Below are 25,000 nucleotides of genomic sequence, written 5' to 3' on the forward strand. Positions count from 1 at the left end.
TCAGGCCACAATGATCTTTACTGGTACAGACAGACCTCAGTGCAGGGACTAGAGCTCATGATTTATTTCAGCAGCCGAAGTCCTATGGACGACACAGGGATGCCCAAGAAGCGGTACTCAGCTCGGATGCCTAATGCTTCGTTCTCCACTCTGAAGATCCAGTCCTTGGAGCCGGGGGACTCAGCCGTGTACCTCTGTGCCAGCAGCTTTGCCACAGTGCTGCACAGTCACCCCCTCCCTGTGCAGAAACCTCAGCTTCCCCTTCTCTCAGCAGCTGCCAGGCGTCCTGAGTAAACATCTTCTCTGCTCCACACTCACCAAGAGAGGTGAGAGGGTCTGGCACATGACAAGGGCAGAGAGGCTTAGGTATCAAACTGGAAGCCCCTGCATAGGAAACAGTGTGGGAAATGGGCTTGAGGTTTCCTTCACACATTGTGTTTGGGCTCAAAACTCGCCACACCCAGGACATAAGCCTCAGTTACCTACACCGTGCATTTTCCTCCCCTCCTGCACCAGCCTCTCCTTCTGAACTGTAGGAGCTGCTGGTAATGGCTCCTCAGCCCTCCATTCTCCTGTCTTTCTAAGCTCTTAACAGAATCTCCACCCAGCACACTCAAACGCACGCTTTCTAAAAAAGGTTTAATTCATTTTTAGGGAGGGTAAGGGAGTGAGAAAGAGAGGGCGAGAAACATCAGCGTGAAAGAGAAACATCAATCAGTTGCCTCTCACACCCAACCCAGGCATGTGCCCCAACGGGGAGTAGAACTGGCGACCTCTCCTTTGCAGGATGATGCCCAACACGCCGGAGCCACGCTGGTCAAGGCCTATACATGCTTCTCTAAGGTCTCTCAGAGCCAAATTCCACTTGTCACGGTCTTAATTTTTGCCACATAGATGCTCCGGCCTTAAGATGGAAACACAAAAGAATTTCTACTCTGTTTATGCTGTGAGATAGAACCAAACGCATGACATCTGTTTACTGTCCATTCTAGGTCTCCCTGGGTCCCCCCTGCTACTTCCAGAGTAGCCCCCACTTCCCGCCTTTAATACCCAGCTCCTCGCACACATGGCATCAGAACATGGCCCTTTGTGGCTGCACTTATTGTGACTTCTGTACCTTCACATCCATCCTCACTCACTTCTTCTCCCCACTGGTGAAGATGTCACCATTGCAGACGTCATCGTCAGGGAGACAATTTCTACATGGGTCTGGCTTCTCGGTTTCTTGGCCTTCTCTTTCAATAGTTATGACCTCCATTCCTTCTCACAGGCACTTCAGTAATTCCAGGCTGTGGAATAAACAACAACAAAGAAGCACCATTCAAAATTTCCACTTCAATCATCTCATTCTCCTACCTTTTCTTATTTGTTTTCCTCTCACTAACTCAGCACCATCCTCCTAAGATTCCTTTAGCCACTGACCCTCAGTTCATGTATCTAACAGCTTTTAAACTCCCATTGTCTTAGTCCTCACATCGTCTCAACCAGTGTCAAGGTTTAAGACCGTAGTATCACCCCTGGTCAACCCATCTTCCTCTTGGCAGCTGTGGATGGCTAAGTAGGAGTCCCTGAGTCTCTGAGAGAATTTTGTAGTGATCATGACACATATTGGTCACCATCAAAAATTCTCTGATACTAAAGAGCATTCCATTTTTTCACTGCTATGCATGGGAAATGCATAGGTCAGGAGGATGTTCTGCTTACATTTGAAGAACGTATTTCCCCTGACTTGGTGTGCTGGTGTTTTTTTTTATTAAATTAGAGAAAGTTTGTAATGATATAATACTAAACAATGACATTCAAAATATTCATTTGATCCATTATGTAAAAATATACCTACATCAATAAAGAAAACAGAGAAATAGAGTTAGATTTACATCTACTGATGTATAGGAGAGGTTGCATATTTTATCAAATCTAAAAAATTTCAAGAAAATGTATAGAAGCTGCTTCTACATTGATTAAATAATGATATGCCTTTCATATATGCCATTTTTTAGTATAAATTTATATGAGCCAAAACAAATCTATGAAAGGTTATAGATCAGTTCGTTTTCTAGTAATTCAACATAGTGGGGTGGAGAGGACTGAGGGGTGTTCCCCGGCCTTGTGTTACATACCGCTCTTTCTCACTTGTTGCTGAGGTAACTTGTGAAATACTACTTTTTAAAATTCTTGGAGGGCATAGGGAATCTTTTTTTAGTAAAAGGAGGATTCTCAGCTATGAAGAAAAGACATGTGGAAATCAGAGCAGAGAAGGGTGGTAAAGGCCAGAGAGATGACTGAGTTTCTCAGCACAGAGAGCCCTGGTGCGGGGTCACATCCCAGGACACGTGTGACTATTCCAGGGATCTGCTGCACAGAGCTGATGTTCGCCTTGGGGGGGGCGGTCCCATGTGATGACAGAGAGCAAGTCACTCTCCACCTGTTGGAGTCCAAAGGGAGGAGAAGCCCGGCCACTGTGTTCACAGTCACAAGGACCTTGTTGGGTGAAGCCTCCCCTGCCCAATCCCCGCCATGGCCACCGGGCTCCTCTGCTGGGTGGCTCTTGTCCTCCTGCGAGTCGGTGAGTCCTTTGAAATTAACACTGTAAATTTGTTTATATTTTCCCTGTTCTGTGCCCATTTCTGTTTCTTATCCTGTTCCCTAACTCCATCTCTTCCACAGAGCCCACACATGCTGGGGTCACGCAGATACCCAGGCACAAGGTGACAGAGATGGGACAAAACGTAACTCTGAGTTGTGACCCAATTGCAGGCCATAGTGGACTTTATTGGTACAGACAGACCGTGGGGCAGGGACTGAAGTTTATGATTTACTTCCTCAATCGAAGTCCTGCAGAGGATACAGGGATGCCCAAGAAGCGGTACTCAGCTCAGAGGCCTACTGGGTCACGCTCCACTCTGAAGATCCAGTCCACAGAGCCGGGGGACTCAGCCGTGTACCTCTGTGCCAGCAGCTTCGCCACAGCGCTGCACAGTCGCCCCCTCCCTGTGCAGAAACCTCAGCTTCCCCTTCTCTCATCAGCCACCAGGGGTCCTAGTACATGTCTTTTCTGGTTTCTCACCAACAGACATTCATGGGTTTGGAACATGACAAGGACAGAAGGGCTGAAGTATCAGCCTAGAACCCCCTACATAGGACAGAATGTGGGAAATCGGCTTCCGGAATCCTAACACATTGCCTGTGGGCTCAACACTTGCCACACCTGAAACATAAATCTGAGTGTCTGCACTGTGCATTTTCCAACCTTCCTGCACCGGCCTCTCCTTCTGAACTGTAGGAGTGGCTGGTAATGGCGCCTCAGCCCTCTACTCTCCTCTCCCCCTAAGCTCTCAACAGAATTTCCACGCAATATACACAAACACATGTTTTTTTTTAAAAAAAGTTTCATTTATTTTTAGGGAAGAAGAAGGAAGTGGGAAAGAAAGGGCTAGAAACATCAACGTGGAATGGAAATAGCTTTTGATTGCCTCTCATACACACAACCCAGGCATGTGCCCCGACTGGGAAGAGAATTGACGACCTTTCCTTTGCAGGATGGTGCCCAACACACCAGAGGCACACTGGTCCAAACCCATACATGCTTCTCTAAGGTCTCTCATAGCCAAATTCCACTTGTCAGGGTCTTAATTTTTGTCACAAATGCCATGACCTTTAAGGTGGAAATGCAAAAAGAATTTCTACTGTGCTTACGCCGTGAGAAAGAATCAAACCCATTGAGTGTAAACACTACGCATTCTATGTGTTCCTGGGTCCTCCCTGCTCCTTCCAGACCAGCTCCCCGCTCTCTGGCTTCAATACACAGCTCCTCACACACATGGCATCAGAACATGGCTCTTTGTCACCACACTTATTGCTACTTCTCTACCTTCAGATCCGTCCTCACTCACCTCTTCTCTCCCCTGGTAAAGCTGTCACCATTGCAGACGTCATCGTCACACGGACAATTTCTACATGGGTCTGGCTTCTCGGTTTCTTGAACTCCTTACTCTCAATAATTATTACCTCCATTCTGTTTCAGATGCATTTCAGTAATTTCAGGCTGTGAAAAAACAACAAACAAGTACCTTCCTGAATTTCCATTTTAATCATCTAATTCTCCTACCTTATCCTATTTGTTTCCTCTCATTAATTCAACACCATCCTCCTAAGATTCTTTTAGCCACGGACCCTCAGATCATGTACTTTACAGTTTTTAAACTCTCATGTTCTTAACTCTCACATAGTATAAACCAGGTTCAAGGTTTAAGACCACAGTATCACCCCTGGTCAACCCATCTTCCCCATGGCAGCTGTGCATGGCTAAGTGGGTGTGTATGAGTCACTGAGAACCTTTTGAGTGATCATGACGTAGCCTGGCCACCGACAGGGATTCTCTGATACTCACTAAAGAGCATACTGATGGTTCACTGCTGTGCATGGGAATTGCATAGATCAGTAGGACGCTTTGCTTCCATTTAAAGAGTGTTATTTGGCTGACCTGGAGTGTTTGTGTATTTTTATTAAATAACAGAAACTTTGTAATGGTACAGTACCTACAAAGTGAAGCTCAAAATATACAATATGATCCCACTTAAATGAAAATATACCTATATGAACAAAGAGAGGAAGTACATAACTAGAGTAAGGTTTACATCTATTGATATATAGGCCTGTGTATATATTGTGTCAAATTTAAAAATTACTAGACAGTATGTAGAAGATACTTCTGCTCTGATTAAAAAAGAGATATCTCCTTCATGTATGACATGTTTGAGTATAAATTTACATGAGCCAAGACAAATCTATGGAAGGTTATAGATCAAGTTCACGTTCTAGTAATTCAACATAGTGGGATTGGAGGAAGGACTGAGGGGTGTTCCTGGCCTTGTGTTACATACCGCTCTTTCTCACTTGTTGCTGAGGTAACTTGTGAAAAATTACTTTTCAAAATTCTTGCAAGGCAGAGGGAATCTTTTTTTAATAAAAGGAGGATTCTCAGCTATGAAGAAAAGAGATGGAAATCAGAGCAGGGAGGGGTGGTAAAGGCCAGAGACATGACTGAGTTTCCCAACACAAAGAGCCCTGGCGCGGGGCCCCATCCCAGGACACATGTGACCGTCGCAGTGACCTGCTGCGCAGAGCTGATGTTCGCCTTGGGGAGGTGGTTCCACTTGCAATGACAGAGAGCAAGTCACTCTCCACCTGGTGGAGCCCAGAGGCAGGAGAAGCCCGGCCACGGTGTTCATAGTCACAAGGGTCTGGTTGGGTGAAGCTTCCTCCTGTCCACCACACCCCCGCCATGGCCACCGGGCTCCTCTGCTGGGTGGCCCTTTGTCTCCTGCGAGTAGGTGAGTCTCCAGAGATTGAAAATCTGCATTTTTTTTGATATTCCCAATTCTGTGTCCATTTCTGTTTCTTATCCTGTTCCCAAACTCCATCTCTTCCGCAGAGCCCACACATGCTGGGGTCACCCAGACACCCAGGCACGAGGTCACAGAGACGGGACAAGACGTAACTCTGAGTTGTGAGCCAATTTCCAGTCATACCTATCTTTACTGGGACAGACAGACCTCGGTGAAGGGACTAGAGTTTATGATTTATTTCGGCAGCCAAACTGTCGTAGACGACACAGGGATGCCCAAGAAGCGGTACTCAGCTCAGATGCCTAATGCTTCGTTCTCCACTCTGAAGATCCAGTCCACAGAGCCGGGGGACTCAGCCGTGTGCCTCTGTGCCAGCAGCTTCGCCCCAGCGCTGCACAGTCGCCCCCTCCCTGTGCAGAAACCTCCTGCTTCCCCTGCTCTCATTGGCCACCAGGGGTCCTGAGTAAACGTCTTCCTTTTTCTCACCAAGAGACATGTGTGGGATTGGGACATGGCCAGGATTGAAAGGCTTAGGTGTCAACCTAGACCCCTGCATAGGAAACAATGTAGGAAATTGGAGTTAGGAAATCCTTACACATGGTAGCTCCAAACTCACCACATCTGAGAGATAGATCTTAATTACCCTCATGTTCATTTCCTGCCATTTTGCATTGCCCTCCATCTGAACCGGGGGAGCTCCTGGTATGGCTCCTCAGCCCTCCATTCTCTTCCTCTTCTATTCTGCTAACAAGATTTTCCCCTCCCTACACACGTTTTCTAGAGTTCTATCATGTGGACAAATTCAACTTCTCAATGTCTTTCTTTTGGTATCCTGCATCCCTTAACTTCAATATGAAAACAGAATAACATTTCTAGTGTATTTATGCCAGAAGACATACACTGCTTCTATATTCAATTTTAATCCATTCATTGTCCTCCTGATCCTATCTGCTGCTTCTAGAACATCCCCCTCTCTCCGGCTTTAATACCCAGCTCTTCACACACACGGATTAGAATATTGGCCTTTGTTGTGAAACTTACTTCTCTGCAGTCAGCTCTGTCCTTCTTCACTTCCCTTCGCACTACTGATCCTGTCGTCACTGGTGACATCATCCTTACCACTCTGACAATTTATATGCGGGTTTGGTTTCTCAGTTTCTGACATCCGCACATTCAGTAACAGTTTGCTTCCCGTCTTTTCCAATGAACTTCCAAGTGTAGACCATGGAGTGAACAACAAATAACCTCCTTCCATAATTTCCATTTATCCTTCCAGGCTCTGATCTTTTTCTCCTTTCTTTCTTAAACGCAAAATCATCTTACAATGACATTACAGTCACTGACCTCCCACCCATGTATCCAACTATGTTGAAACTCTCCTGTCTTCTCTCTCACATTGTCTAAACTACATAAAATAATTCATACTATAAGGTCAACACTGGGTAAATCCAAGGCCAAATTCCGGGGCATCTGTATAGTTCCCTTCATATTGACCATGGTGGGCAATCCAAATGTTTCTAGGAGGGACTGGGTAAAACCGCAGCTCAGCCAGAAATGACTTTGATTTGTGTGTCTGGGAGTCAGGGGCTGCTGAGGGGACGATGAAGGACTTGTGGCCTGGAGTACGGTCTTGGTGCCCAGGATGTGCAGTGCCGACGGCACACCCGCGCAGATATGCCCCGCAGACAGTAGACACGCAGTGCAGCAGAGAAGAAAGAATGGTGGAAGCACAGATTGTGAGACCTGTTTGTTGTATAAAGCCTTGGAGACTTTAATGATTGGAACAAACCTCAGAGGAGACAGGACCTACTCCAGTCAATGCTTCTGAAGAGGATTATTATCCACGTTTGGGAGGAGGCCCTGTGAGAAATCACAGAGAACAATGTCACGACCAAGCCACACTCCACCTCGTGGAGCCCAGAGGAAGTAGAGGCCCTGCCCCTGTGTTCATGCTCACAAGGGCCTCGTCTGGGAGAAGCCTCCTCTGCCCAGTCCCCGCCATGGCCACCAGGCTCCTCTGCTGGGTGGCCCTTTGTCTCCTGGGAGTAGGTGAGTCCCCAGAAATTAACAATCTGCATTTTTAAAAAATATTCTGAGATCTGTGTCCATTCATGTGTCTTATCCTGTTCCCAAACTCCGTCTCTTCCGCAGAGCCCACACAAGCTGGGGTCACCCAGAGACCCAGGCACGAGGTGACAGAAATGGGACAAAACGTAACTCTGAGTTGTGAGCCAATTTCAGGCCACAATGATCTTTACTGGTACAGACAGACCTCAGTGCAGGGACTAGAGTTCATGATTTACTTCAGCAATCGAAGTCCCATGGACGACACAGGGATGCCCAAGAAGCGGTACTCAGCTCGGATGCCTAATGCTTCGTTCTCCACTCTGATGATCCAGTCCTTGGAGCCGGGGGACTCAGCCGTGTACCTCTGTGCCAGCAGATTAGCCACAGCGCTGCACAGTCGCCCCCTCCCTGTGCAGAAACCTCAGCTTCCCCTTCTCTCAGCAGCTGCCAGGGGTCCTGAGTAAACATCTTCTCTGCTCCACACTCACCAAGAGAGGTGAGAGGGTCTGGCACATGACAAGGGCAGAGAGGCTTAGGTATCAAACTGGAAGCCCCTGCATAGGAAACAGTGTGGGAAATGGGCTTGAGGTTTCCTTCACACATTGTGTTTGGGCTCAAAACTCGCCACACCCAGGACATAAGCCTCAGTTACCTACACCGTGCATTTTCCTCCCCTCCTGCACCAGCCTCTCCTTCTGAACTGTAGGAGCTGCTGGTAATGGCTCCTCAGCCCTCCATTCTCCTGTCTTTCTAAGCTCTTAACAGAATCGCCACCCAGCACACTCAAACGCACGCTTTCTAAAAAAGGTTTAATTCATTTTTAGGGAGGGTAAGGGAGTGAGAAAGAGAGGGCGAGAAACATCAGCGTGAAGGAGAAACATCAATCAGTTGCCTCTCACACCCAACCCAGGCATGTGCCCCAACGGGGAGTAGAACTGGCGACCTCTCCTTTGCAGGATGATGCCCAACACGCCGGAGCCACGCTGGTCAAGGCCTATACATGCTTCTCTAAGGTCTCTCAGAGCCAAATTCCACTTGTCACGGTCTTAATTTTTGCCACATAGATGCTCCGGCCTTAAGATGGAAACACAAAAGAATTTCTACTCTGTTTATGCTGTGAGATAGAACCAAACGCATGACATCTGTTTACTGTCCATTCTAGGTCTCCCTGGGTCCCCCCTGCTACTTCCAGAGTAGCCCCCACTTCCCGCCTTTAATACCCAGCTCCTCGCACACATGGCATCAGAACATGGCCCTTTGTGGCTGCACTTATTGTGACTTCTGTACCTTCACATCCATCCTCACTCCCTTCTTCTCCCCACTGGTGAAGATGTCACCATTGCAGACGTCATCGTCAGGGAGACAATTTCTACATGGGTCTGGCTTCTCGGTTTCTTGGCCTTCTCTTTCAATAGTTATGACCTCCATTCCTTCTCACAGGCACTTCAGTAATTCCAGGCTGTGGAATAAACAACAACAAAGAAGCACCATTCAAAATTTCCACTTCAATCATCTCATTCTCCTACCTTTTCTTATTTGTTTTCCTCTCACTAACTCAGCACCATCCTCCTAAGATTCCTTTAGCCACTGACCCTCAGTTCATGTATCTAACAGCTTTTAAACTCCCATTGTCTTAGTCCTCACATCATCTCAACCAGTGTCAAGGTTTAAGACCGTAGTATCACCCCTGGTAAACACATCTTCCTCTTGGCAGCTGTGGATGGCTAAGTAGGAGTCCCTGAGTCTCTGAGAGAATTTTGTAGTGATCATGACACATATTGGTCACCATCAAAAATTCTCTGATACTAAAGAGCATTCCATTGTTTCACTCCTGTGCATGGGAAATGCATAGGTCAGGAGGACGCTCTGCTTACATTTGAAGAACGTATTTCCCCTGACTTGGTGTGCTGGTGTTTTTTTTTTATTAAATTAGAGAAAGTTTGTAATGATATAATACTAAACAATGACATTCAAAATATTCATTTGATCCATTATGTAAAAATATACCTACATCAATAAAGAAAACAGAGAAATAGAGTTAGATTTACATCTACTGATGTATAGGAGAGGTTGCATATTTTATCAAATCTAAAAAATTTCAAGAAAATGTATAGAAGCTGCTTCTACATTGATTAAATAATGATATGCCTTTCATATATGTCATTTTTTACTATAAATTTATATGAGCCAAAACAAATCTATGAAAGATTATAGATCAAGTTTGTTTTCTAGTAATTCAACATAGTGGGGTTGGAGGAAGGACTGAGGGGTGTTCCCCGGCCTTGTGTTACATACCGCTCTTTCTCACTTGTTGCTGAGGTAACTTGTGAAATACTACTTTTTAAAATTCTTGGAGGGCTTAGGGAATCTTTTTTTAGTAAAAGGAGGATTCTCAGCTATGAAGAAAAGACATGTGGAAATCAGAGCAGAGAAGGGTGGTAAAGGCCAGAGAGATGACTGAGTTTCTCAGCACAGAGAGCCCTGGTGCGGGGTCACATCCCAGGACACGTGTGACTGTCCCAGGGATCTGCTGCACAGAGCTGATGTTCGCCTTGGGGGGGCGGTCCCATGTGATGACAGAGAGCAAGTCACTCTCCACCTGTTGGAGTCCAAAGGGAGGAGAAGCCCGGCCACTGTGTTCACAGTCACAAGGACCTTGTTGGGTGAAGCCTCCCCTGCCCAATCCCCGCCATGGCCACCGGGCTCCTCTGCTGGGTGGCTCTTGTCCTCCTGCGAGTCGGTGAGTCCTTTGAAATTAACACTGTGAATTTGTTTATATTTTCCCTGTTCTGTGCCCATTTCTGTTTCTTATCCTGTTCCCTAACTCCATCTCTTCCACAGAGCCCACACATGCTGGGGTCACGCAGATACCCAGGCACAAGGTGACAGAGATGGGACAAAACGTAACTCTGAGTTGTGAGCCAATTGCAGGCCATAGTGGACTTTATTGGTACAGACAGACCGTGGGGCAGGGACTGAAGTTTATGATTTACTTCCTCAATCGAAGTCCTGCAGAGGACACAGGGATGCCCAAGAAGCGGTACTCAGCTCAGAGGCCTACTGGGTCACGCTCCACTCTGAAGATCCAGTCCACAGAGCCGGGGGACTCAGCCGTGTACCTCTGTGCCAGCAGCTTCGCCACAGCGCTGCACAGTCGTCCCCTCCCTGTGCAGAAACCTCAGCTTCCCCTTCTCTCATCAGCCACCAGGGGTCCTAGTACATGTCTTTTCTGGTTTCTCACCAACAGACATTCATGGGTTTGGAACATGACAAGGACAGAAAGGCTGAAGTATCAGCCTAGAACCCCCTACATAGGACAGAATGTGGGAAATCGGCTTCCGGAATCCTAACACATTGCCTGTGGGCTCAACACTTGCCACACCTGAAACATAAATCTGAGTGTCTGCACTGTGCATTTTCCAACCTTCCTGCACCGGCCTCTCCTTCTGAACCGTAGGAGTGGCTGGTAATGGCGCCTCAGCCCTCTACTCTCCTCTCCCCCTAAGCTCTCAACAGAATTTCCACCCAATATACACAAACACATGTTTTTTTAAAAAAAAAGTTTCATTTATTTTTAGGGAAGAAGAAGGAAGTGGGAAAGAGAGGGCTAGAAACATCAACGTGGAATGGAAATAGCATTTGATTGCCTCTCATACACACAACCCAGGCATGTGCCCCGACTGGGAAGAGAATTGACGACCTTTCCTTTGCAGGATGGTGCCCAACACACCAGAGGCACACTGGTCCAAACCCATACATGCTTCTCTAAGGTCTCTCATAGCCAAATTCCACTTGTCAGGGTCTTAATTTTTGTCACAAATGCCATGACCTTTAAGGTGGAAATGCAAAAGAATTTCTACTGTGCTTACGCCGTGAGAAAGAATCAAACCCATTGAGTGTAAACACTACGCATTCTATGTGTTCCTCGGTCCTCCCTGCTCCTTCCAGACCAGCTCCCCGCTCTCTGGCTTCAATACACAGCTCCTCACACACATGGCATCAGAACATGGCTCTTTGTCACCACACTTATTGCTACTTCTCTACCTTCAGATCCGTCCTCACTCACCTCTTCTCTCCCCTGGTAAAGCTGTCACCATTGCAGACGTCATCGTCACACGGACAATTTCTACATGGGTCTGGCTTCTCGGTTTCTTGAACTCCTTACTCTCAATAATTATTACCTCCATTCTGTTTCAGATGCATTTCAGTAATTTCAGGCTGTGAAAAAACAACAAACAAGTACCTTCCTGAATTTCCATTTTAATCATCTAATTCTCCTACCTTATCCTATTTGTTTCCTCTCATTAATTCAACACCATCCTCCTAAGATTCCTTTAGCCACGGACCCTCAGATCATGTACCTTACAGTTTTTAAACTCTCATGTTCTTAACTCTCACATAGTATAAACCAGGTTCAAGGTTTAAGACCACAGTATCACCCCTGGTCAACCCATCTTCCCCATGGCAGCTGTGCATGGCTAAGTGGGTGTGTATGAGTCACTGAGAACCTTTTGAGTGATCATGACGTAGCCTGGCCACCGACAGGGATTCTCTGATACTCACTAAAGAGCATACTGATGGTTCACTGCTGTGCATGGGAATTGCATAGATCAGTAGGACGCTTTGCTTCCATTTAAAGAGTGTTATTTGGCTGACCTGGAGTGTTTGTGTATTTTTATTAAATAACAGAAACTTTGTAATGGTACAGTACCTACAAAGTGAAGCTCAAAATATACAATATGATCCCACTTAAATGAAAATATACCTATATGAACAAAGAGAGGAAGTACATAAATAGAGTAAGGTTTACATCTATTGATATATAGGCCTGTGTATATATTGTGTCAAATTTAAAAATTACTAGACAGTATGTAGAAGATACTTCTGCTCTGATTAAAAAGAGATATCTCCTTCATGTATGACATGTTTGAGTATAAATTTACGTGAGCCAAGACAAATCTATGGAAGGTTATAGATCAAGTTCACGTTCTAGTAATTCAACATAGTGGGATTGGAGGAAGGACTGAGGGGTGTTCCCCGGCCTTGTGTTACATACCGCTCTTTCTCACGTGTTGCTGAGGTAACTTGTGAAAAATTACTTTTCAAAATTCTTGCAAGGCAGAGGGCATCTTTTTTTAATAAAAGGAGGATTCTCAGCTATGAAGAAAAGAGATGGAAATCAGAGCAGGGAGGGGTGGTAAAGGCCAGAGACATGACTGAGTTTCCCAACACAAAGAGCCCTGGCGCGGGGCCCCATCCCAGGACACATGTGACCGTCGCAGTGACCTGCTGCGCAGAGCTGATGTTCGCCTTGGGGAGGTGGTTCCACTTGAATGACAGAGAGCAAGTCACTCTCCACCTGGTGGAGCCCAGAGGCAGGAGAAGCCCGGCCACGGTGTTCATAGTCACAAGGGTCTGGTTGGGTGAAGCTTCCTCCTGTCCACCCCACCCCCGCCATGGCCACCGGGCTCCTCTGCTGGGTGGCCCTTTGTCTCCTGCGAGTAGGTGAGTCTCCAGAGATTGAAAATCTGCATTTTTTTGATATTCCCAATTCTGTGTCCATTTCTGTTTCTTATCCTGTTCCCTAACTCCATCTCTTCCGCAGAGCCCACACATGCTGGGGTCACCCAGACACCCAGGCACGAGGTCACAGAGACGGGACAAAACGTAACTCTGAGTTGTGAGCCAATTTCCAGTCATACCTATCTTTACTGGGACAGACAGACCTCGGTGAAGGGACTAGAGTTTATGATTTATATCGGCAGCCAAACTGTCGTAGACGACACAGGGATGCCCAACAAGCGGTACTCAGCTCGGATGCCTAATGCTTCGTTCTCCACTCTGAAGATCCAGTCCACAGAGCCGGGGGACTCAGCCGTGTGCCTCTGTGCCAGCAGCTTCGCCCCAGCGCTGCACAGTCGCCCCCTCCCTGTGCAGAAACCTCCTGCTTCCCCTGCTCTCATTGGCCACCAGGGGTCCTGAGTAAACGTCTTTCCTTTTTCTCACCAAGAGACATGTGTGGGATTGGGACATGGCCAGGATGGAAAGGCTTAGGCGTCAACCAGACCCCTGCATAGGAAACAATGTAGGAAATTGGAGTTAGGAAATCCTTACACATGGTAGCTCCAAACTCACCACACCTGAGAGATAGACCTTAATTACCCTCATGTTCATTTCCTGCCATTTTGCATTGCCCTCCATCTGAACCGTGGGAGCTCCTGGTATGGCTCCTCAGCCCTCCATTCTCTTCCTCTTCTATTCTGCTAACAAGATTTTCCCCTCCCTACACACGTGTTTTCTAGAGATCTATCATGTGGACAAATTCAACTTGTCAATGTCTTTTTTTTGGTATCCTGCAGCCCTTAACTTCAATATGAAAACAGGATAAAATTTCTACTGTATTTATGCCAGAAGACATACACTGCTTCTATATTCAATTTTAATCCATTCATTGTCCTCCTGATCCTATCTGCTGCTTCTAGAACATTCCCCTCTCTCCGGCTTTAATACCCAGCTCTTCACACACACGGATTAGAATATTGGCCTTTGTTGTGACAACTTACTTCTCTGCAGTCAGCTCTGTCCTTCTTCACTTCCCTCCGCACTACTGATCCTGTCGTCACTGGTGACATCATCCTTACCACTCTGACAATTTATACGCGGGTTTGGTTTCTCAGTTTCTGACATCCGCACATTCAGTAACAGTTTGCTTCCCGTCTTTTCCAATGCACTTCCAAGTGTAGACCATGGAGTGAACAACAAATAACCTCCTTCCATAATTTCCATTTATCCTTCCAGGCTCTGATCTTTTTTTCCTTTCTTTCTTAAACGCAAAATCATCTTACAATGACATTACAGTCACTGACCTCCCACCCATGGATCCAACTATGTTGAAACTCTCCTGTCTTATCTCTCACATTGTCTAACCTACATAAAATAATTAATACTATAAGGTCAGACACTGGGTAAATCCAAGGCCAAATTCCGGGGCATCTGTATAGTTCCCTTCATATTGACCATGGTGGGCAATCCAAATGTTGCTAGGCGGGACTGGGTAAAACCGCAGCTCAGCCAGAAATGACTTCGATTTGTGTGTCTGGGAGTCAGGGGCTGCTTGAGGGGACGATGAAGGACTTGTGGCCTGGAGTACGGTCTTGGTGCCCAGGATGTGCAGTGCCGATGGCACACCCGCGCAGATATGCCCCGCAGACAGTAGACACGTCAGTGCAGCAGAGAAGAAAGAAGGTGGAAGCACAGATTGTGAGACCTGTTTGTTGTATAAAGCCTTGGAGACTTTAATGATTGGAACAAACCTCAGAGGAGACAGGACCGACTCCAGTCAATGCTTCTGAAGAGGATTATTATCCACGTTTGGGAGGAGGCCCTGTGAGAAATCACAGAGAACAATGTCACGACCAAGCCACACTCCACCTCGTGGAGCCCAGAGGAAGTAGAGGCCCTGCCCCTGTGTTCATGCTCACAAGGGCCTCGTCTGGGAGAAGCCTCCTCTGCCCAGTCCCCGCCATGGCCACCAGGCTCCTCTGCTGGGTGGCCCTTTGTCTCCTGGGAGTAGGTGAGTCCCCAGAAATTAACAATCTGCATTTTTAAAAAATATTCTGAGATCTGTGTCCATTCATGTGTCTTATCCTGTTCCCAAACTCCGTCTCTTCCGCAGAGCCCACACAAGCTGGGGTCACCCAGAGACCCAGGCACGAGGTGACAGAAATGGGACAAAACGTAACTCTGAGTTGTGAGCCAATTTCAGGCCACAATGATCTTTACTGGTACAGACAGACCTCAGTGCAGGGACTAGAGTTCATGATTTACTTCAACAATCGAAGTCCCATAGACGACACAGGGATGCCCAAGAAGCGGTACTCAGCTCGGATGCCTAATGCTTCGTTCTCCACTCTGATGATCCAGTCCTTGGAGCCGGGGGACTCAGCCGTGTACCTCTGTGCCAGCAGATTAGCCACAGCGCTGCACAGTCGCCCCCTCCCTGTGCAGAAACCTCAGCTTCCCCTTCTCTCAGCAGCTGCCAGGCGTCCTGAGTAAACATCTTCTCTGCTCCACACTCACCAAGAGAGGTGAGAGGGTCTGGCACATGACAAGGGCAGAGAGGCTTAGGTATCAAACTGGAAGCCCCTGCATAGGAAACAGTGTGGGAAATGGGCTTGAGGTTTGGGCTCAAAACTCGCCACACCCAGGACATAAGCCTCAGTTACCTACACCGTGCATTTTCCTCCCCTCCTGCACCAGCCTCTCCTTCTGAACTGTAGGAGCTGCTGGTAATGGCTCCTCAGCCCTCCATTCTCCTGTCTTTCTAAGCTCTTAACAGAATCTCCACCCAGCACACTCAAACGCACGCTTTCTAAAAAAGGTTTAATTCATTTTTAGGGAGGGTAAGGGAGTGAGAAAGAGAGGGCGAGAAACATCAGCGTGAAAGAGAAACATCAATCAGTTGCCTCTCACACCCAACCCAGGCATGTGCCCCAACGGGGAGTAGAACTGGCGACCTCTCCTTTGCAGGATGATGCCCAACACGCCGGAGCCACGCTGGTCAAGGCCTATACATGCTTCTCTAAGGTCTCTCAGAGCCAAATTCCACTTGTCACGGTCTTAATTTTTGCCACATAGATGCTCCGGCCTTAAGATGGAAACACAAAAGAATTTCTACTCTGTTTATGCTGTGAGATAGAACCAAACGCATGACATCTGTTTACTGTCCATTCTAGGTCTCCCTGGGTCCCCCCTGCTACTTCCAGAGTAGCCCCCACTTCCCGCCTTTAATACCCAGCTCCTCGCACACATGGCATCAGAACATGGCCCTTTGTGGCTGCACTTATTGTGACTTCTGTACCTTCACATCCATCCTCACTCCCTTCTTCTCCCCACTGGTGAAGATGTCACCATTGCAGACGTCATCGTCAGGGAGACAATTTCTACATGGGTCTGGCTTCTCGGTTTCTTGGCCTTCTCTTTCAATAGTTATGACCTCCATTCCTTCTCACAGGCACTTCAGTAATTCCAGGCTGTGGAATAAACAACAACAAAGAAGCACCATTCAAAATTTCCACTTCAATCATCTCATTCTCCTACCTTTTCTTATTTGTTTTCCTCTCACTAACTCAGCACCATCCTCCTAAAATCCCTTTAGGCACTGACCTTCAGTACATGTACCTAACAGTCTTTACGCTCCCATGTTCTTCATTCTCAGGTCATCTCAACCAGGATTAAGGTTTAAGACCACAGTATCACCCCTGGTCAACCCATCTTCCTCTTGGTAGCTATACATGGCTAAGTGGGAGTTTCTGAGTCACTGAGAGCAATTTGCAGTCATCACAACTGGAATTGCAGAATTCCTGGTCACCATCAGAAATTCTCTGATTCTCATTAAAGAGTGTTCCACTGGTTCGCCTCGGTGCATGGGACATGCATAGGTCAGGAGGACACTTTGTTTACATATGAAGAATGTGTTTCCGCTGACCTCATGTGTTGCTCTCTTCTTATTACATTAGAGAAACTTTGTAATGACACAATAACTAAATAACAAAATTCAAAATATAGGATATTATCTTATTATGTAAAAATATACCTACATCAATAAAGAAAGCAGACAAATAGAGTTAGATTTACATCTACTGGTGTAAAGCAAAATTTTATCAAATTTTAAAAATTACAAGAAAATGTATAGAAGCTGCTTCTACATTGAAAAAAAAGATATGTTTTCCAGATATGCCATTTTTCAGTGTAAATTTATATGAGCCAAAACAAATCTACTAAAGGCTATAGATCAAGTCCATTTCTAGTAATTCAGCATAGTGGGACTGAGGGGTGTTCCCTGGCCTTGTGTTACATACGGATCTTTCTCTCTTGTTGCTGAAGTAACTTGTGAAATATTGCTTATTAAAATCCTGGCCCAGCAGAGGGAATCTTTTTTTAATAAAAGGAGAAATCTCAGCTATGAAGAAAAGGGATGTGGAAATCAAGCAGTGAGGGGTGGTAAAGGCCAGAGGGACAACTCGTATTTCTCACCACAAAGAGCCCTGGTGCGGGGCCGCATCCTAGGACACGTGTGACCGTCCCAGGGATCCGCTGCACAGAAGTGATGTTCACCTTTGGAGGCGGTCTCACGTGAATGACAGAGAACAAAGTCGCTCTCCACCTTGTGGGGCCCAGAGGAAGGAGAAGCCCGGACACTCACTGTTCACAGTCACAAGGGCCTGATTGGGTGAAGCCTCCTCCTGCCCCACCCCCGCCATGGCCACCGGGCTGCTCTGCTGGGTGGCCCTTTTCCTCCTGCGAGTCGGTGAGTCCCCAGAAATTAACAATCTGCATTTTTTTTTACATTCCCAGTTGCATTTATGTTCCTTATCCTCTTCCCAAATGCCATCTCTTCTGCAGAGCCCACACACGCTGGCGTCACCCAGACACCCAGGCACGAGGTGACAAAGATGGGACAAAACGTAACTCTGAGTTGTGAGCCAATTGCAGGACACGCTGCCCTTTACTGGTACAGACAGACCATGGGGCAGGGACTGAAGTTTATGATTTACTTCAATAATCAAAGTCCTATAGACGACACAGGGATGCCCAACAAGCGGTACTCAGCTCGGATGCCTAATGATTCGTTCTCCACTCTGAAGATCCAGTCCACAGAGCCGGGGGACTCAGCCGTGTACCTCTGTGCCAGCAGCTTTGCCACAGCGCTGCACAGTCGCCCCCTCCCTGTGCAGAAACCTCCTGCTTCCCCCTTTCTCATCGGCCACCAGGGGTCCTGAGTAAATGCCTTCTCTCTTTTCTCACCACAAGACATGCATGTGTTGCGGACATGACAAGGATAGAAAGGCTTGGGAATCAACCTAGAAACACCTGCATTGGAAACAGTGTAGGAAATGGGTGTGAGGGAATCCTCTTACGTTGTCCATGCTCTACACTCACCGCACCGTGATAGAAACCTGAGTTACCCACACTGAGCGTTTTCCTGTCTTCCTGTATCGGCCTCCCCTTCTGACCTGTAGGAGCTGCTGGTAATGGCTCCTCAGCCCTCCGTTCTCCTCTCCCTCTAAGCTGTTAACAGAATTTCCACCCAACATAGTCAACCACAGGCTTCTTACAGGTTTTATTTATTTTGAGGTAGGAGTAAGGGAGTGAGAAAGAGAGGATAAGAAACATCAATTTGAAGAGAAACATCAGTCGGTTGCCTCTCATACATACAACCCAGGCATGTGCGCTCACTGGGAATAGAACTGATGACCTTTCGCTTTGCAGGATGATGCCCAACACACCGGAGCCACCCTGGTCAATGAACATACATGCTTTTCTAAGGTCTCTCATAGCCCAATTCCACTTGTCATGGTCTTAATTTTTGCCACTTACTGCCCTGACCTTTCGAGGGAAATGAAATAAAATTCCTACTGTGTTTATGCTGTGTGATAGAATCAAACACATTGAGGGCGATCACTGTCCATTCTATATGTTCCTGGGTCCTCCCTGCTTCTTCCCGATGAGCCCCCACCCCTTGGCTTCAATACTCAGCTCCTCGCTAACGTGGCATCAGAACATTACCCTTCATCGATGAACTTGTTGTGACGTTCCTACGTTCAGATCCATCCTCATTCACTTCTTCTCCGCACTATGCTATCACCTTTGTGGGTGTCATTGTCACATGGAGAATTTCTACATGGGTCTGGGTTTCGGTTTCTTGATGTCCTTTTCCAATAATTATCACTTCTAATCCTTTCCAGATGCACTTCAGTAATTCCAGGCAGTGGAATAAACAACAAAGAAACACCTTCCTAAATTTCCATTTTAATCACCTCGTTCTCCTCCCTCTTCTTATTTGTTTTCTTCTCACTATTCATGACCATCCTACTAAGATTCCTTTAGCCACTGACCCTCAGTGGATGTACACGTAATAGCTTTTAAACTTCCATGTTCTTAATATTCACGTCGTCTCAACCAAGATCAAGGTTTAAGACCATAGGATCACCCTTGGTAAACCCATCTTCCTCTTGGCATCTATGGATGGGAAGGTGGGAGGTTCTGAGTCTCTGAGAGCATTTTGCAGTGATCACATGCAGCCTGGTCACCGACGGGAAATCTCTGATACTACAGAATTTTCCATTGGTTTGCTGCTGTGCACGGAAAATGCATGTGTCAATATGAAGCTTTTCTTACATTTAAAGAATCTAATTTGGCTGACCTGGTGTGTTGGTGTATTTTTATTAAATAAAGAAAACTTTGTAACAATACAGTACCTCAATAAAGAAGCTGAAAATATAGGATACAATCCCATTTCTGTGAAAATATATCTATATCAATATAGAAAGCAGGCAAATAAATAGAGCTAGATTTCAAGTACAGATATTTAGGACTGTTTATATAGTTTTTTAAATTTTTAAAATTATAAGATAATACATAGAAAATACATCTACCTTGACTTAAAAAAAAAAAAGATATATCTTCCAGGTATGCCATGTTTAACTATAAATGTATAGGAGCCAAGACAAATCTATGAAAGGTTATAGATCAAGTTCGTTTTCTAGTAATTCAACATAGTGGGGTTGGAGGAGGGACTGAGGGCTGTTCCCCGGCCTTGTGTTACATATCGCTCTTTCTCACTTGTTGCTAAGGTAACTTGTGAAATATTATTTTTTAAAATCCTTGCAGGGCATAGGGAATCTTTTTTTAATAAAAGGAGAATTCTCAGCTATGAAGAAAAGAGATGTGGAAGTTAGAACAGCGAGGGATGGTAGAGGCCAGAGAGATGACTGAGTTTCTCAGCACAGAGAGCCCCGGTGCGGGGCCACGTCCTAGGACATGTGTGACCGTCCCAATGATCTGCTGCACAGAGCTGATGTTCGCCTTGGGGAGGTGCTCACATGAGCAAACACAGAGAGCAAGTCACTCTCCACCCCGTGGAGCCGAGAGGAAGGAGAAGCCCTGCCCTGTGCTCATGCTCACAAGGGCCTCATCTCAGAGAAGCCTCCTCCTGCCCCCACCCCCGCCAAGGCCACCGGGCTCCTCTGCTGGGTGGCCCTTTGTCTCCTGCGAGTAGGTGAGTCCCCAGAGATTGAAAATCTGCATTTTTTTCATGTTCCCAATTCTGTGCCCACTTCTGTTCCTTATCCTGTTCCCAAACTCTCTCTTCCGCAGAGCCCACTGATGCTGGGGTCACCCAGACACCCAGGCACGAGGTCGCAGAGATGGGACAAGACGTAACTCTGAGTTGTAAACCCAAATCAGGCCACACTGACATTTACTGGGACAGACAGACCTCAGTGAAGGGACTAGTGTTTATGATTTATTTCAACAGTCGAACTGTCGTAGACGACACAGGGATGCCCAACAAGCGGTACTCAGCTCGGATGCCTAATGCTTCGTTCTCCACTCTGAAGATCCAGTCCACAGAGCCGGGGGACTCAGCCGTGTGCCTCTGTGCCAGCAGCTTCGCCCCAGCGCTGCACAGTTGCCCCCTCCCTGTGCAGAAACCTCAGCTTCCCCTTCTCTCAGCAGCTGCCACAGGTTCTAAGTAAACGTCTTCTCTGTTTTCTCACCAAGAAACATGTGTGGATTTGGCCCATAACAAGGACAGAAAGGCTTAAGTATGAAATCGAAACCCCTGCATAGAAAACAATGTAGAAGTGGGAGTTAGAGAATCCTCACACATTGTGACTCAAAACTCACTACACCTGAGAGATAGACCTTACTACCCTCATGTTCTTTTCCTGCCTTCCTCCATCTGAACCATAGGTGCCCTGGTAATGTCTCCAAAGCCCTGCAGTCTCTTCTCCTTCTATTCTGCTAATAGGATTTTCCCCTCCACGCACATGCATTCCAGAGTTCTATCACGTGGACAAATTCAACTTGTCATTTTCTGTTTTTTTGGTATCCAGCGGCATTTAACTTCAATATGAATTCAGAATAAAATTTCTACTGTACTTATGCCAAAAGATATAAGCTGCTTCTATGTTCAATTTTAATATATTCTTTGTGCTCCTGATTTTACCTGCTGCTTCTACACCATTCTCCTCCTTCTGGCTTTCATACCCAGCCCTTCACATGCATAGATTAGAATATTGGCCTTTTGTGAAACTTACTTCTCTACAATCAGCTCCGTCCTTGTTCACTTCCCTCCCCACTATTGAACCTACCGTGACTGGTGACGTCACCATCATCACACAGACAATTTATACGCAGGCCTGGTTTCTTAGTTTCCTGACCTCTTCACTTTCAATAACCTTTTGTTTCCCATCTTCTCCTTGTGCACTTCCAAGTCTAAATCATAGAGTGAACAACAAATAAGCTCCTTCCATAATTTCCGTTTATCTTTCCAGGCTCCAATCCCTTTCTTCTTTCCTTCTTAAATGCAAAATTATCTTCTAATGATACAGTCATCGACCTATCGCCCATTTACCTAACTTCTTTGAACCTCTCCTGTCTTATTTCTCCCATTGTAAATCACATAAAAGAATTAATACTATAATGTCAACATTGGGTAAATCCAAGGCCATATTCCCAGGGCATCTGTATAGTTCCCTTCATATTGACCACAGTGGCCAATCCAAATGCTGCTGGTAGGGATTGGGTAAAACCACAGCTCAGGCAGAAATGACTTCGATTTGTGTGTCTTGGAGTCAGGGGCTGCCTTGAGGGGACCATGAAGGACTTGAGACTGGAAGTACCATCTTCACGCCCAAGATGTGCAGTGCTGATGGCATCTGCTTGTGACAGTATGCCATCATATTTTCACATACTGGATGGTAGACACGTATGGAAGCAGAGAACAAAGAATGGCAGAGCACAGACTGTGAGCCGTGACTGTTGTTGAAAGTCTTGGAAACTGCATGATCTGAGCAAACCTCAGAGGAGACAGGACCTACTCCAGTCAGTGCTTCTGAAGAGGATTATTATTCACGTTTGGGAGGAGGCCCTGTGAGGAAATCACAGAGAACAATGTCACGACCAAGCCACACTCCACCTTGTGGAGCCCAGAGGAAGTAGAGGCCCTGCCCCTGTGTTCATGCTCACAAGGGCCTCGTCTGGGAGAAGCCTCCTCTGCCCAGTCCCCGCCATGGCCACCAGGCTCCTCTGCTGGGTGGCCCTTTGTCTCCTGGGAGTAGGTGAGTCTCCAGAAATTAACAATCTGCATTTTTTTACATTCCCAGTTCTGTGTCCATTCATGTGTCTTATCCTGTTACCAAACTCCGTCTCTTCCGCAGAGCCCACACAAGCTGGGGTCACCCAGACACCCAGGCACGAGATCACAGAGATGGGACAAGACGTAATTCTGAGTTGTGAGCCAATTTCCAGTCATACCTATCTTTACTGGTACAGACAGACCTCAGTGCAGGGACTAGAGCTCATGATTTATTTCAGCAGCCAAAGTCCTATGGACGACACAGGGATGCCCAAGAAGCGGTACTCAGCTCGGATGCCTAATGCTTCGTTCTCCACTCTGATGATCCAGTCCACAGAGCCGGGGGACTCAGCCGTGTACCTCTGTGCCAGCAGCTTTGCCACAGCGCTGCACAGTCGCCCCCTCCCTGTGCAGAAACCTCCTGCTTCCCTTTCTTGCCCCATCCATCCTCAGCAGTCTTTCTGGGCTTCCTGCTGTCAGAGCACGGGGGTGGGTTTGGTGTTCTACCTCTTTGTAGAAAAGCCAAGGACCGAATCCACAGAATGTATCACATTAGGAAACTCTTGGAAACAAAGGCAACAGGGGCTTGCTCCTGGCATTCCTCTCAAATTCTCACTGAAGGTGGCTGAGTTCAAGGCTGAGGGTTAATGTATCCCACAGGGCTTTCAAGTGATGTAGGCAGCTTAAAACTGTGCAGCTACTGCACCAGATCATTATCTCAGGTGGATTATCTCAGTTGACAATTAGTGGTCCCTCCTGCCTTTGCCTTCACCGTCGGAATGGTTAAAGGGGGCTACGGTTAAATCCTCAGATCTGTTCAGCCCTTTCCAATGTCTTCTAACTCTTCCACAATTATCTTTCTAATTGTAACAAGACACCTTTTTCCCATTTTCAGAAGTTCCCTTTTCTTAATCTATCATGTAAAAATAGCTGTAGATTCACAGGAAGTTGCAAAGGAGAATGAAAGTTCCCACTGTCCCTTTATCCTCTCTCCACCAATGGTTACATCTTCCGTAATTGTCCTAAAATATCAAGGCCAGGAAGTTGACATTGGCACCAAGCCTACAAGCAGGTCTTTATTCACATTTGAAGATGCAATCAAGACACAGAGCTATCATAGCACCACAATCTGCCCAATACACGCACACACGCACACTCACACACATTATCCCTGACCCCTGGGAACCACTGTTCTCCATATCTGTGATGTCATTTTGAGAATGTTTTATAAATGGACTCATACAGTAGCTGGGTTTTTTTTCAGATTGGCTCTTTTCACTCAGCACATGGCCCTTGAGAGTTGATTGAGTTGTTCGATTATTGACTTATTAATAATTCTTGTTGTTGTTGTTGTTTTTAATTGCTGAGTAGCATTCCATAGCATAGATGTACCAAAGCTTGCATAGACACTCACCTGTTGTAGGACATTTTGGTTGCTCTAATGTTTGACTATTACAAGTTAAGTGGCTTTGTATAAACATTTCTGTGAAGGGTTCTGTGTGGACATAAATTCTTACTTCCCCGGGATAAATTTCTGCCCTGGAGTAAGATTGAGATTGCTGGGTTGTATGGGAAGTACATTTTTATTTTTTTAAGGACACTACCCAATTATTTTCCAGCATGGCTATACTACTTTACATTCCTAGAGAGTCACTTCTTTTCACTGTTTATGCTGTTACAGTTGTTTCTGTTTTTTCCCCTCTTCCCACCTCTACACAGCCCCATCCTCTCTCCTCCCTCAATCAGTCCCATATCATTGTCCATGTCCACGGGTCATGCATGATTTCAACTTACATGTAACATTACCTTTTACCATTTCCAATATACACATGCAGATTACTAGAAGAATAGAAACCTGGCAGACCCAAATATACTTTTCTTTGGGTGTTTTTGAACTCTTCATAAGTATCTGAATCCTTTCTATCAATTATCTAATGGGGGTCTGTCTGCACACTGTGTCCCTTGTCCTAGGAAGCTGCCTGGTCCTTCAAAACAGCATGCAAGTTATGTTTTAATTAGACTTCTGGCCAAGATGGAGGTGTAGCTAGAGACACTTTGCCTCCTTGCATAAACAAAAGAAGGACAACAACAAATTTAAAAACAAAAAACAACAAGAACTGGCAGAAAATCAAACTGTATAGAAGTCTGATGACCAAGGAATTAAAGGAGAAACATTCATCCAGAGGCGGACATGGTCAGCCAGGGTAGAGAGGATGCACAACAAGGTAGCTGCTTGTGGACTGGATGCAGATTTTGCATGCGGATAAACTGGGAGCAAAAGCTGGGGAGCGAGACAGACCAAGCAACCCAAGTTTCCAGTGCAGGAAAAGAAAGCCTCAAAACCTCTGGCTGTAGTAACCTATGGGGGTTGTAGTGACAGGAGAAGCTTCCAGCTTCACAAAAGAGTTTGCTGGAGAGACCCATGGGGTCCTAGAACATATAC

The 25,000-nt window shown here is 46.3% G+C and overlaps 4 gene segments (V, D, J or C); all 4 read left to right on the forward strand.

The window, feature by feature from the left end:
- The first annotated feature begins 5,284 nt into the window (after positions 1-5,284).
- LOC129063260 (T cell receptor beta variable 12-4-like) lies at positions 5,285-5,811 on the forward strand. The segment is given in 2 exon segments: positions 5,285-5,333; positions 5,435-5,811. Coding segments are annotated over 2 exon segments (426 nt in total).
- A 1,537-nt stretch (positions 5,812-7,348) lies between these two features.
- Positions 7,349-7,879, forward strand: LOC129063261 (T cell receptor beta variable 12-5-like). The segment is given in 2 exon segments: positions 7,349-7,397; positions 7,500-7,879. Coding segments are annotated over 2 exon segments (429 nt in total).
- A 4,992-nt stretch (positions 7,880-12,871) lies between these two features.
- Positions 12,872-13,397, forward strand: LOC129063262 (T cell receptor beta variable 12-4-like). The segment is given in 2 exon segments: positions 12,872-12,920; positions 13,021-13,397. Coding segments are annotated over 2 exon segments (426 nt in total).
- A 9,094-nt stretch (positions 13,398-22,491) lies between these two features.
- The window catches only part of LOC129063361 (T cell receptor beta constant 1-like), a 117,753-nt gene continuing 115,244 nt past the window's right edge, over positions 22,492-25,000 (forward strand). Inside the window, 2 exon segments of the C gene segment in view lie at positions 22,492-22,540; positions 22,640-22,943. Of these exon segments, the coding sequence occupies positions 22,492-22,540; positions 22,640-22,943 (353 nt within the window).

This window comes from Pteronotus mesoamericanus, unplaced genomic scaffold (assembly GCF_021234165.1).
Source record: "Pteronotus mesoamericanus isolate MK-2021 breed Mesoamerican mustached bat unplaced genomic scaffold, CSHL_Meso_final scaffold_85, whole genome shotgun sequence".
Taxonomy (NCBI): domain Eukaryota; kingdom Metazoa; phylum Chordata; class Mammalia; order Chiroptera; family Mormoopidae; genus Pteronotus; species Pteronotus mesoamericanus.